Raw genomic sequence first — 12,133 nt, 5'->3', positions numbered from 1 at the left:
CACCAGAGCCATCTCCTTAGCCTTCTGGTATTTTATTTAAAAAATTTTTTTTTTTTAAATCCAGGAATAGTGAGTGTTATATGCCATTAATCCCAGTACTCCGAAGCCAGAGGCAAGCAGATCTCTGAGAGTTCAGGGTCAGCCTGATTTATGTACTGAGTTCAAGGACAACCAGGGCTACACAGATAAACCCAGACTCAAAATAAATACTTTGAAGCCACTGTTTATTACATTTATTTACGGTGTGTGTGTTGTGTGCATATGGAGGTCAGGGGGCGATTTGTAGATGTGGGTTCTCTCCTATCCATTGCTAGGGTCTCAAAGATTGGACTCCGGCTTGGCAGCAGATACTTTTATCTAGAGCATCTTCACAGCCTTGGGTGGTTTTCCCAGTCAAGGCCCTAACAGGATTGGCCTCTGGGCTGTTGTCTTGGTTGAGGACTGACTTGGGCGTCCCTCCACGGCTTTGGCTCCAGGCCTGAGCTCTCTAGGTGATGTGTTACACATGAGACGAGACAAGTCTTGTGCCCTAAGCCGATTGCCCAGTGTTTCAGCATGGATTTTCTACTAGGGTTATTTCAGTTTTCTTTCTTTTTTAAAAGATTTATTGAGATTGGGGGAAAGGGAATAACATCTAAAAGGTAAATATAGAGAATATCAAGTAAAAAAAAGAAAGATTTATTATATACATTGTAGCTGTCTTCAGACACCAGAAGAGGGAGGGCATAGATCCCATTACAGACGGTTGTGAGCCACCATGTAGGGAATTGAATTGAGCACTCAGTGCTCTTAACTGCTGAGCCATCTCTTAAGCCCTGTTTTAGTTTTTTAAATGTTTAAAGATTTATTTATTTAATTTAATTAATTAATTAATTTATTTTTTTTTACCAGACAGGATCTCATTGTGTAGTTTCAGCTGTCCCGGAACTAACTGCATAGATCAGTTTAGCCCAAAACTTATCGAATGATCTGTCTGTGTCTCCACCACCACTTCCAACTAATTATGTTATTATTTTATTATTTGCTTGTTGAGTTTCTGTGTAACCCTGGCTGTCTTAGAACTCGCTCTGTAGACCAGCCTGGCCTTGAACTCACAGAGACCTACCTGCCACTTCCAAGTGCTGGGACTAAAGGTGTGAGTCCCCATGCCCAGCTCTTTTCATATGTTCAAGTTCTTTGGGTGTATGTGAGAGCCTGAGGCCTGCCAAGGCAATTGCCAATGCTGGCCACCAGTGCTCTCCCACACAAGCCAAATACCCTTCTTTCCTAGCTGTCTCTGTCAGGAAGCCATCTCACCAAGGCCTCAAGTGACTGACATATAATCTTGCGCAGATAGACATGGCTGGGGGGATGTGGGGCCTGAGACAGCCACTGAAGTCAGCTGACCCTCAGGCATCTCTCAGCTTCCTGTGATGTTGAGTAAAAACTCAAAAAAAGACTTATCCTCCTTTTGTGTGTTTTGCCTTCATGCATGTCTGTGGACCACATGCATACAAGTCCCTGGAGAGTCCAGAAGGGAGCACGGGGCCCTCTGGAGCTAGAGTCGCAGGTGTTTGTGAGCCTCCATGTGGGCTGGGAACTGGACCCAGTCATTGTAAGAGCAGCCAGTGCCCATAACCACCAAGCCACCACTCTGATGCTCCCTTTTTTTATTTTTTTCTGTTTGTTTTTGTTTTTCAAGACAGAGTCTCTGTGTAGCCCTGGCAATCCTGGAGCATGCTCTGTAGACTAGGCTGGCCTATGAACTCAGAGATCAGCCTGCCTCTGTTTCTAGTATGCTGGGATTAAAGGCGTGCCCAATCACACCTGGCCTGATCTTTAAACAGTTTATGTATTACTCTGTGTTTGTGTGTTCGAGTGTGCCTGCAGGAGAATGTACGGGTGGGTCAGGGCATGGAGGTCAAAGGATAGCCTAGGTGTGAGCCTCAGGGGATAGCCTCAGGTATGATCCTCAGGAATGCTGCCCACTCCTTTTGAGCCGCAGTTTCTCCTAGCCTGGAATTCACCAATTAGACTAGGCTGGTTCCTGTCTCTGCTTTTTCTGGTTCGTGAATTCCAGGTGCTAGCCACCATCCCAGGCCTGGCATTGTGTGTGGGTTCTAGGACTAAAACAGGATTCTTGTCTTTTAAAAAAAGATTTATTTATTATATGCGAGTACACTGTCACTGTCTTCAGACACCAGAGAAGAAAGCATTGGATCCCCATTACAGATGGTTGTGAGCCACCATGTGGTTGCTAGGATTTGAACTCAGGACTTTCGGAAGAGCAGTTGGTGCTCTTGACCACTGAGCCATCTCTCCAGCCCAGGATTCTTGTCTTTGTAAGGCAAACTCTTCACCAACTGAGCCATTCCTCTGGCCATTCTCTTGTCTCGGTGTGTGGAGGTCTTCCTCCATTCATCTCCACATTAGACATGGACATGAGATCCCTTTTTTAAAGATTTAATATATATGTGTGCTCTATCTCCTGCATGACAGAAGAGGGCAGCAGATGCCCTTGTAGATGGTTGGGAGTCACTGTGTGGTTGTTGGGAATTGAACTCAGAACTGGAAGAGCAGCCAGTGCTCTTAACTGATCTTATTAGCCACCTCTCCAGCCCTATCTCCTCCTCTTTTTAAAAAAGCAGGGTCTCATGAAGTCCAGGATGATCACTGCATAACCGAGAGTAACCTTAAACTTCCAGCCGCTCTGCCTCCACCTTCTAGTGCCGAGGTGGGGGTGGGGTGACAGGCTAGCTCGCCTCATCCAGTTTATGATTGTGGATGATGCAATTTAGGATTTCCCACGTTCCTACTTATCCCCATGTCTGGTGTTGGTCTGGACCTTTTACCCCCTGCCCCGGCCTTGAGAGTACGTGGGAGTCCGGGCACAGTGCTGGCTGGGAGGGAGTGGCTGACGGCACAAATCCCCGGCTTCCTCGGCTATTACTCAGGTTTCCAGAAATAGAGCCGAGTGCGCACACATATAGATACGGAGGTTTATTTTAAGAAGTGACTCACAGGATCCTGTGGGCTCTTAGCCCAAAATTAGAACGGGCCAGCAGCCTTGAAATTAAGAAAGTGCAGGAAGCTGCAGAGGAACTTCAAAGACAGGCGGGGAGGGAGGATGAGGGGGGACTTCCCTCTCCCTCTGGACTCACTGTGGAAGAGGGATGACTTGCCGCTCCTTTCTTTTTTCTTGCTTCTTTCAGGTGATGAGCTGAGTTTGGTGACAAAAAGAATATATGGGCATGGGTGGGGCTCCCATGTAGAATCCCCCAGTGAGGGGCTGAGAGTGTGGACAGGGGTGGAACCCTACCTACAATCCTCCAATGAGAGCATGGCTAGGGTTGCGCCCTGCTTCCCCGGAAGCTAGGGGAGTGGTCAGGGGGTGGAGACTTGCCTAGAATCCTTAGAGAGGGTCAGGGGGCGTGGTCAGGGTGGAGCTCCGCCTAGAATCCTCAGTGAAGGACTTGGGGCGTGTTTGGTGATTAAGTACTGGCCCTGGCTTCTAGGAATACACCTTTGGCTCTGGCCATGAAAACACGAGGGGTCTGGGAAATTCTCTCCAGTACTACTGAAGTTGGCTTAGTGATGGGACACTGTCTTGTAGGGACAGATGAGCCAAGCTCTGGCCAACACAAGGAGAGGTAGAAAGTGAAAACCACAGTGCAGGAAGGGCCCTGTGCAGGAATCCCCTAGAGTAATGTCAAGTCAAATACGAACACTGACCAACAGGATAGGATGCCCTCTGAAGGGCCTGAGGAAAGAATGTTCACACCTGGCACTGTCGTCACGGCAGCAGGCTGGGGACCTGCCACTCAAGGGTTGGTCTTAGGCTGTCGCTTAGCAGGAGAGTATGTATCTGCTTGAGTTCATTTCCATAGCTGAATGGGAAATAAAGAGAAGAAAAGGAGTTCAAAGTCATTCTGGTCTAAGGAAGAGTGTCTCAAAAACACCACCACCAGCAGCAACGATAACAAATTAAAGCAGAAGAAACATGGCGGCGGCACGTGCCTTTATCCCAGCACTCAGGAGGCAGAGGTAGGCAGATCTCTGTGGGTTTAAAGCCAGCTTGGGCTACATATCAACTGTCAAGGCTACACAATGAACGCCTCTCAAAAGAAAAAACAAACAAACAGGATAACAAAATGAAACGTGTAAGCCAACTCAAGAGCCCTGTGGAGCATGTGTGTTACCAAGCCTGGCAAGTGCAATTTCTTGATGTGCTCTCCAAGCTACAGAGTCTTTTATCATATCATTTCAACTCTTGGAATGAGGACTCATTGAGCTGCCCAGGTTGACCTGGAATTTAGTTGGTAGCTCAGCATGGCTTCTAGCTATCCACAAGCAGCTGGTAAGCTGTCAGCAACTCCCCTGAAGGGAACTTATTTTCAGATGGTTCTGGGGGGAGGGAACTTTAATATTAGAAAAATCTTAAGAATAGCCTGAGAAGGAAATCAATTTGGCTCCTAGCTCTCTGTAGAGTTCTGGGAAGGTCAGAGAATAACTTTGTTTTGCATCTTAATTGAGAGCCTTTGAGCTACAGGGTCCAAATCGATTGATGATTTGGTAATTTATTTTTTAGCAGGGTCTTCTTATGTAGCCCTTGGTGGCTTGAAACTTGCTCCAAAGCCCAGGCTGGTCTCCAACTCACAGGGATCTCTGCTGACTGGGATCGGTGCTGTGGGCTTCCACACTTGGCTATTTTATGTGTACAAGGCTTTTTAAAAAATTATGAGTGTTTTGCTTGAATGTACGTTTATGCGCCATGTTTGCCTGGTTCATGCTGAGGCCAGAAGGGGGCGCTGGAACTCTGGGAATTCAGTTACAGATGGTTGTGAGCCACAGTGTGAGTGCTGAGGATTGAATTCAGGTTCTCTAAAAGAGCAGCCCTGTAGTCTTAGCTACCGAGCCATCTCTCTAGCCCATTTTATGTTTCCGTTTTTGTTGTTAGGAATGATTTCACTCTGTAGCTCAGGGTGGGCTTCGAGCCGCGATCCCTTGCCTCAGCTTCCCAAGAGTGTGAATTCCAGAACATAGATTTATGGTTTTGTTAGTGTGAAACTGCATAGGAAGTTGGAAAATATTTTCAAAAAGAATGAAAAGGAGTTGGGTACGGTGGTGTGCACCTTTAATCCCAGCAGGAGGAAGGCAGAGGCGGGTGGACTTCGGTGAGTCCACAGACTGAGTTCCAGGACAGCTAAGGTTACTCTGTCTCAAAAAAATACCCCAAATAAGTAAGTAGATAAACAATAAATAAGCAGATAAGATGGAAAAGTGAAATAGAAAAACGAAAAAAAAGGAAAACCCGGAAAAACAGAAAAAGAAAAGGGACGGGAAGGGAAGAGAAAGAAAAGGAAGGTGCTGGAGATGTGGTTAAGAGCACTGACTGCTCTTCCAGGGGTCCTGAGTTCAATTTCCAGCAACCACATGGTGGCTCACAACCATCTGTAATGGGATCTGATGCCCTCTTCTGGTGTGTCTGAAGACAGCTACAGTGTACTCACATATAATAAATAAATATTTTTAAGAAAGAAAAGAAAAAAGCAAAACAAAGCGAGTCTGCGCAATTGGGATTTGAACTTGACTCCCGCCTGGTCTCCCGTTTTTCTCTGCAGGGTTTCCCCGGGTCCCCGCTTCCGGCTGACTGCGGCGTCCGAGGGCAACCGAGGACGTGCGTGCGCCCCTGCGTGCGTACGTGCGTGCGTCGGCGGGAGGCGGGCGAGTCCAAGGGGGCGTGGCGTGCGAGGGGTGGTGCGCGCGGCGCGGCGGGCGGAGGCTCTAGGCGCGCACCGCCTCTTGGCGTCCGGCCTCCCCCCACGCGCGCGCCTAGTGGTTCTGCCCGACCCCCCGGCTCATTGTGCCTTCTCCTCACGCCGGCCCAAGATGGCGGCGGCGCTAGACGCTCCGGCGCTGTGACTCCTACAAAGAGGGGAGCTGGGGCCACACGGGAGCGGCGGCCGAGGCTCAGGCCAGGCCGTCTGTTCTCAGCCGTCCGCCTCGCGTCCGCCCGAGTCCGCCCGCCTGGCTTCCCGCCGGCGGCCCGCCCCTCCCCCAACCGCCCGCCTAGCATGGTGCGGCTGCCGCGCGCGCCGACATGGGCGAGAAGCTGGAGCTGAGACTCAAGTCGCCTGTGGGCGCCGAGCCCGCCGTCTACCCGTGGCCGCTGCCGGTTTATGTGAGTGTACTTGCGGAGAGCCCGGGGGTGGGAGTCTTGGGGCTCCGCGGCTCCGTGGCGGCGGCGGGTCCTTGGCCGTTCCCGGCCCGCGCCCGTGCCTGCCGTTGCCCGGACGCGGCCCGTCGCGCCGTCGCCGCCTCTGGCCGGGAGCCCCTTGTCTCAGGCCTTTGAGGACTTGAGTCTGGGCAGACGTTGTGGGCAGGGGTATAGGGACTGGGAAGTCGGGGACGCTTTGCTTTCGTGGCGACCTCTCATGTTGTCACCTCAAGTTGTCACCTCATGTCCCCTCATACTGTCTACTGTATCTTATCGTGCCTTGCCCTGTTATACCCTAGGCCCTTTTATGTTGTCACCTTCTGGTGTTGATGGACAAGTCCAAAAAGGAGCCCTAGGAAGTCAAGGAGGTTGGCCCTTAATGGCAGTTTAGGTTTGCCCCCCACGTTCGTGGCATGGTAGGAAGGCTCTGAGTAGTTATTCCTTCATGTTAGGGGGCCAGGCTGGAAGGACTTGAGAAGTTAGAGAGGTTGTCATCTCCGTTCGTACCTCATGTGTCGTCTGATGTTGGTGGGTTGGCTTGTAAGGTACCGTGAAAAGGTGGAGCAGTTGTCTCCTAATGGGGGCATGGCTAGAGGGGACTTCGGAAGTCTGGAGGCTGCCCTCTCATGGGCAGGGCTCGGTTCTGGAAAGTTGGGGGCGTTATCTCCTAATTCTAATGACCCTTAAAAAATGACAGGCAGAGAGGAAGTGCTAGAGGCAAATGGGGGTCTGGAGTCCAGGAAGGCCTGGAGGTCAGTGTCCTGGCCCCTGCTGGCCCTTTGTGGCTTTGAGTAGAGAATAAAATGTTAGGGTTCCCTGGGTGCTGCTGAGTTCACATCCTTACTGGGGTCCTGTGGAACATGGTACACTTCCTGGGATGCCCTTGCATCTGTCCTCTGCCTCTTACTATTGGACAGCCCTGTGTGTCACAACTCTCTGAGGTCAGCAAGATGGCTCAGCAGCAGAGCCCCCTATGATTTGAGTTCCATTTGGTAAATGGCAGAAGGGAGAGTACCAACTTCTACAAGTTCTCTGACCTCACTCTGCATAAGCACAACCACTCACAAATGTAATAGGATTTTTTCTTTTTAATCATACTGAATAGAGTTTATTCAGGGCATGGGGAGGGGAGTTAAGAGGGTAGTAGAGGCAGAGAGAGAGAGAGAGAAGAGGAAAAGTAGAGACTGGCCATGAGCACGTGGAGAGAGGGGGGAAGGGAATGAGGAGAGGAGGGGAAAGGGAGGGGCTAGAGGAAGGGCCAGAGACCTAGAGAGTAGGAGGGGGAGAGGCCAAGACCTAACAGTACCTTAAATACCTGTTTGTCTGCTTGCTGGGTGTGGTGGCTCACACTTTTAATCCTGGCAGGAGGCGGATGCAGGAGGATCTCTAGAGTAACAGACGTTGGTAGAGTCTCAAAGGGCCTTGGGAAGTCTGAGAACACACTCTTTACTATTTTTCCTCTTCAGACATGGCCATTCTGACTAGCCACCCTTTGCAGGGTAGTTGTGTGAGTTGTGGGCACTGTCACAGTTGAGGTGCAGCACACCTGAGCCACCCCATCCTCCCCTCCACTGTCCCTGTCATCTGCTTCCCACCTCCTTGGTTGTCACATTGTGTCCTTTGCTAGCAGTTTTCCCCAGAAAGCCCAGTGAATGATCAGCAACTCTGCAGTGTTCACTGGGTAGAATGTGTTTGAGGGCTTGAGACTACCCCTAGTTTTTCCTTTAGCTGGGCAGCATCCTTTGGACAGTGAGCCAAGTTTGGTGATGTTCATTCTGAGAGTCACAGAATGCCTATGCTGGACCAGCGCTTCTTTTTCTATTGTTTTTTTTTTTTTTTTTTTTTTATTGGTCTTGTTATATTGTGGCTGAACTCACTCTTTAGCTCAGGGTGGCCTTGAACTTGCAATGCCCAAGTAGTGAGTGGTTGGGATGATGAGCTTGTAACCCTCTGTGTGTGTGTGTGTGTGTTGAGTGTTGTGTTGTGTGTATTGGGGGGGGGATTAGACTCTTTGAGTTCCAGACGCCTGCATGTGGCCTTGCTCAAGCTGAAGCTGTCCCTGAGAATACCAAAAAATGGGCTGCTTCGTCTGCACTGAGTGGACAGTCACTAGGCCACATCCCCAAAGTTGTCATATATAAGTTTGGAGGGTTAAAAACACCTACCACAATCTTGGTGCCCAGTGGAATGTTGCTGCCTCTGCCCTGTCCCTGGTGATGAAGGCTGAGAGTTCACCCAGTGACTCTGGCCTAGTCACCTTCCCATGTGAATCAAGCCTTCCGTCGAGCCTGGTGGAAACTGGCTCTCCAGTGGTGGCAGGGAATGACCGCCCGGCACCTTCCCTTGCTGGCCCAGATCTCACTTGGCAAGGTTGGTTCTGCTGGCCCAGCCCTGCTCTTGACATCTGCAGGCCCTTTTCCAGCTGTGGCTGTCACACTGTTCTCTCTCCAGGAGCTTAGCGGGTGGGGGTTGGGGGTGGCTCTTACACAGCCTGAGTGGAGACAGCAGCTCCACAGTGCTCTTTTCTAGTACCATGTTCCATGGAAAGTTCTGCTTCCCAGGAAGCCAGGACCTGGCACACACCACACAGTATCAGGTCTGCCATGCTAGCTCCCAGGAAGTGGAGGCAGGAGGATCAGGAAGGAGTTCAAGACCAGCTTTGATTATACTGTGAGCTCCATGCCGGCCTGCTCCATGTACATCCGACTCTCGTTTCAGGTCCCTCCCAAGGTAATCAAGCAGACATAGAGAAATTTCTTGTTGTCCTGGATCCCATTACTGAGGCATTGGGAAAAGGCCAGGCAGGTGCTCCTGCCCCTGAGGACAGGAGCTCAAATCTCACTGTGTGCCCACCCACCTGCAGGCCTTCCCAGTCTGTTCTGTTGGTTTTGAGATGGGGTCTCAGGATAACTCAACTGGCACCTTCATTCTCCTGCTTCCCCTCAGAGTGCTGGGATGCTAAGTGTGTGCCTCTAGGTCTGGCTTTATAATCCTTTGTAAAAAGCACCTGTAAGCTACCTTTGGTGTCCCCAGGGCATAGAGGATAAAGACATTTATCACTGCAAGCTCTGGAACTGAGTGGGCTGGTGGCTTCTTAGAGGAAGTGAGCAGCCTTGCTGTTCACACTCAGAAATACCCAGTATGGGAACCAGGCTTGGACAGGTGGGAGGGGGACGCTATCCTCACAGCAGTTTAGGGCTCTGGGACCTCACAGAGTGACCCCTTTCGTAGAAGTGATACAGAGGTCGTTTTCAGCTGTTTGCTTGGCAGGCAGCTTAGGGGACAAACCTGAGAGGAGGGTTAGGGTGGCCTTCCTGTTGGTGACTCAGGCCATGTGTGGTAGTGTGTCCCTTCTGATGAGTTCAGAAGTCCCGTGGGTGGGTGACTGGGTGAGTCGTGCTGAGGGTAGAATGAGCCACCCCTAGCGTGAATCAGAAGGTATTTTCTCCTGCTGACCTCTCCGATAGGTGTCCAGGCTAATCCATGGTCACATGGCAGGGGGCAGGTTGACCTTTAGCCTGCTTGTGTGGGCCAGTGACCTGTTCCAGAAGGGCAGGGATGATAATGGTGGGCTTCCATGTTTGGCAGTGGAAGAATGCACTTGTCTTTCCAGCCACTTAACTGTGCTCATGATGAGAGTGGGAACTGCCAGGGAACCAGCAGCTGGGCCTCTGCATGGGAGCACTGCCGTTTTTCAAGATAGGCTTTTCTGAGATGGTCTGATTTTATACCCAGGGCCTTTTGGCACTCACCATGTAGTCCAGGCTAGGTTCAGACTTAGAGCAATCCTGTCTTCCTCTCTCAACTGCTGTGAATATGGTTATGAGCAGTCCTGCTGGCTTCAGGTTACATGTGAAGTAGATAAGTTAGTGAGGAAGACCCACCTCTCCACAGCATTCCCCGTGGGGTATGTGATACTCTGGCAGCTGTTATTACTTCTGCCATATTGAAAGGTTAGCCAGCCATTCTCATGGGGTGGGGTATGTCCTTAATTATACTTGGTGATGTCTAGTGACATTTGTGGTTGCCATAACTGGGAAGAGGAGAATCTTGGGCACTGGGCCCCTGCAGAATTGGATTCTGGGTATCAGAGACATAGGTCTGCCACCCCATATCTCAGCTTACATATGTTTGTGGGCAGACCTGTTCTCTTTCCCCAGTGTCCTCGTTATGCAAGCCAGGTTGGTTATCTTTCCAGAATATTGTCTGGCTGTGTTTAGTACAGGTGTCCACCCACCTGTGTGTTGGCCTGTTGCTAGCTTAACCCAAACACAGTTGTCCATTGTGTGTGGGCACCAGCTCTGGACCACCAATGGCTGCTCTGCTGGTGGTGTGGGTATGCCAGGGGGGCAGGCAGGGTAGAGCTGCTCAGGGAGGGAGCGTCATATAGCGCCTGCCTCCTCCACTTCTTCCCTCCCCTCTCTCTGTGTCTCTAGACTCCTGTCTGGGCTTTTACCTCCAGAGTCCTAGGAAGACACTGGCTCAGTTTACATGGTGCTGGGGATGGAGCCCAGGGCTTTGTGTACTCCAGGGAGTACTGGGCCCTCTGAGCTGTATTCCAGCTCAGACCGGGGGCACCTGCCCACTTGTGAGTGGTCCAAGTTTTGTCCAAAACCAGCACCCCAGACAGGTTACCTGACAGGGTCTGCAGAGTAGTCAGAGGTCAGGCAGCTGTTACAGCTCTAGTTCTAGAACAGTCCAGCACCCATGAGTAAAACTCTGTCTCCCGACATCTCCTACTGCAGTACTACACACTATGGTCCTGTCACTAATGTAGGACCCTGTGCCTCTGTCTTTGCCCCTGGCTTGTAGTATTTGAATATGGAGATGTCTAAGTCTTAGGCCTTAGAAGACCAACTTGTTTCACCTCAGTCCTAGGATGGAGTGACAGAATAGATTAGGGTGGCACCAAGATTGACAAGGGCGTTCATATACACCAGGCAACTGTTTTTTTAAAGATTGAATTTTGTTTACCGTGCACAGATACTTACTGCATGTGAGGGTGGAGGACAGAAGAGGATGCTGTGCCCTCTTATGTCACTATCTCTCCTTGAGGCAGGGGCCTTTGCTGGACCTGATGATTTTCCTTCTTAGGTAGATTGGGAGCCATCAGGTCTCCAGTCCCCACACCCCAGCTGGGATTACAGGCTCAGCCACTGCCTGATTTGCTACCTTCCCTTCTGACTACAGGGCAAGTGCTATACTCCTGGTCTCTTTGTGGTCCCTGCGCAGCTACCAGCAGTTGCCTCAGTGCCCTGGCGATATGCTATCTTGCTGCTATCTGGGCAGGGTTGCTTGTCCCTCCCTCAGGGCTTGTCCCAAGTCTTTTTGTTCTTTTTTTAAGATGTATTTATTTTATTTATATGAGTACAGATACAGTAGAAGAGGGCATCGGATCCCATCACAGATGGTTGTGAGTCACCATGTGGTTGCTGGGAATTGAACTCAGGACCTCTGGAAGAGCAGTCAGTGCTCTTAACCACTGAACCATCTCTCCAGCCCCTGTCCCAGCTCTTCTAAGACAAAAGTAACTAAGCCCCTGTCCTTTGTCCTCACACCCTGAGGTAGAAGTGGCCTATAAGGAGGACAGAATGTCCTGATGTTGAACATGCAGTCACTCTTATCTGTTGACTGACCTACATCACTTCATGGACCTGGGTAGGTGGTGTCAGTCTCCTTTGAAAACCCCAGAGACCAGCTTGTCATTGAATATTCAACAGAGAGACCCTGTAGCTACGGGCAGGCAGCTGCTACAGATAGACTGGTTCTGGCCTCATCCCTGACCTTGTAGCTGAGCAAGGACACTTGTCCTTCTGTAGACCTTTGAGTCCTCATCCCATACCCACCTCCTGCCTTCAGGAAGCTTGGTGTCCTCATGTGACCTGTGAATTAGTGCCTTGGAGCTGGGCCAGTCCCTGGGGCTCTCTGTGCACTTTT

The 12,133-nt window shown here is 50.6% G+C and overlaps 1 protein-coding gene across 4 annotated transcripts in view; it reads left to right on the top strand.

The window, feature by feature from the left end:
* The first annotated feature begins 5,876 nt into the window (after window positions 1-5,876).
* DOT1L (DOT1 like histone lysine methyltransferase) overlaps window positions 5,877-12,133 on the top strand; it is a 38,606-nt gene continuing 32,349 nt past the window's right edge. For all 4 annotated transcript variants that reach the window (XM_080935407.1, XM_080935405.1, XM_080935404.1 and 1 more), the window contains exon 1: window positions 5,877-6,160. In XM_080935407.1, coding sequence (XP_080791533.1) covers window positions 6,080-6,160 — 81 coding nt within the window. In that variant the 5' untranslated portion in view covers window positions 5,877-6,079. The remainder of the gene's footprint in view (window positions 6,161-12,133) is intronic.

Source organism: Micromys minutus (genome assembly GCF_963924665.1).
Source record: "Micromys minutus genome assembly, chromosome: 22".
Lineage (NCBI taxonomy): Eukaryota > Metazoa > Chordata > Mammalia > Rodentia > Muridae > Micromys > Micromys minutus.
The sequence above is the reverse complement of the archived record's forward strand: the minus strand, read 5'-3'. Positions and strand labels throughout refer to the sequence as shown.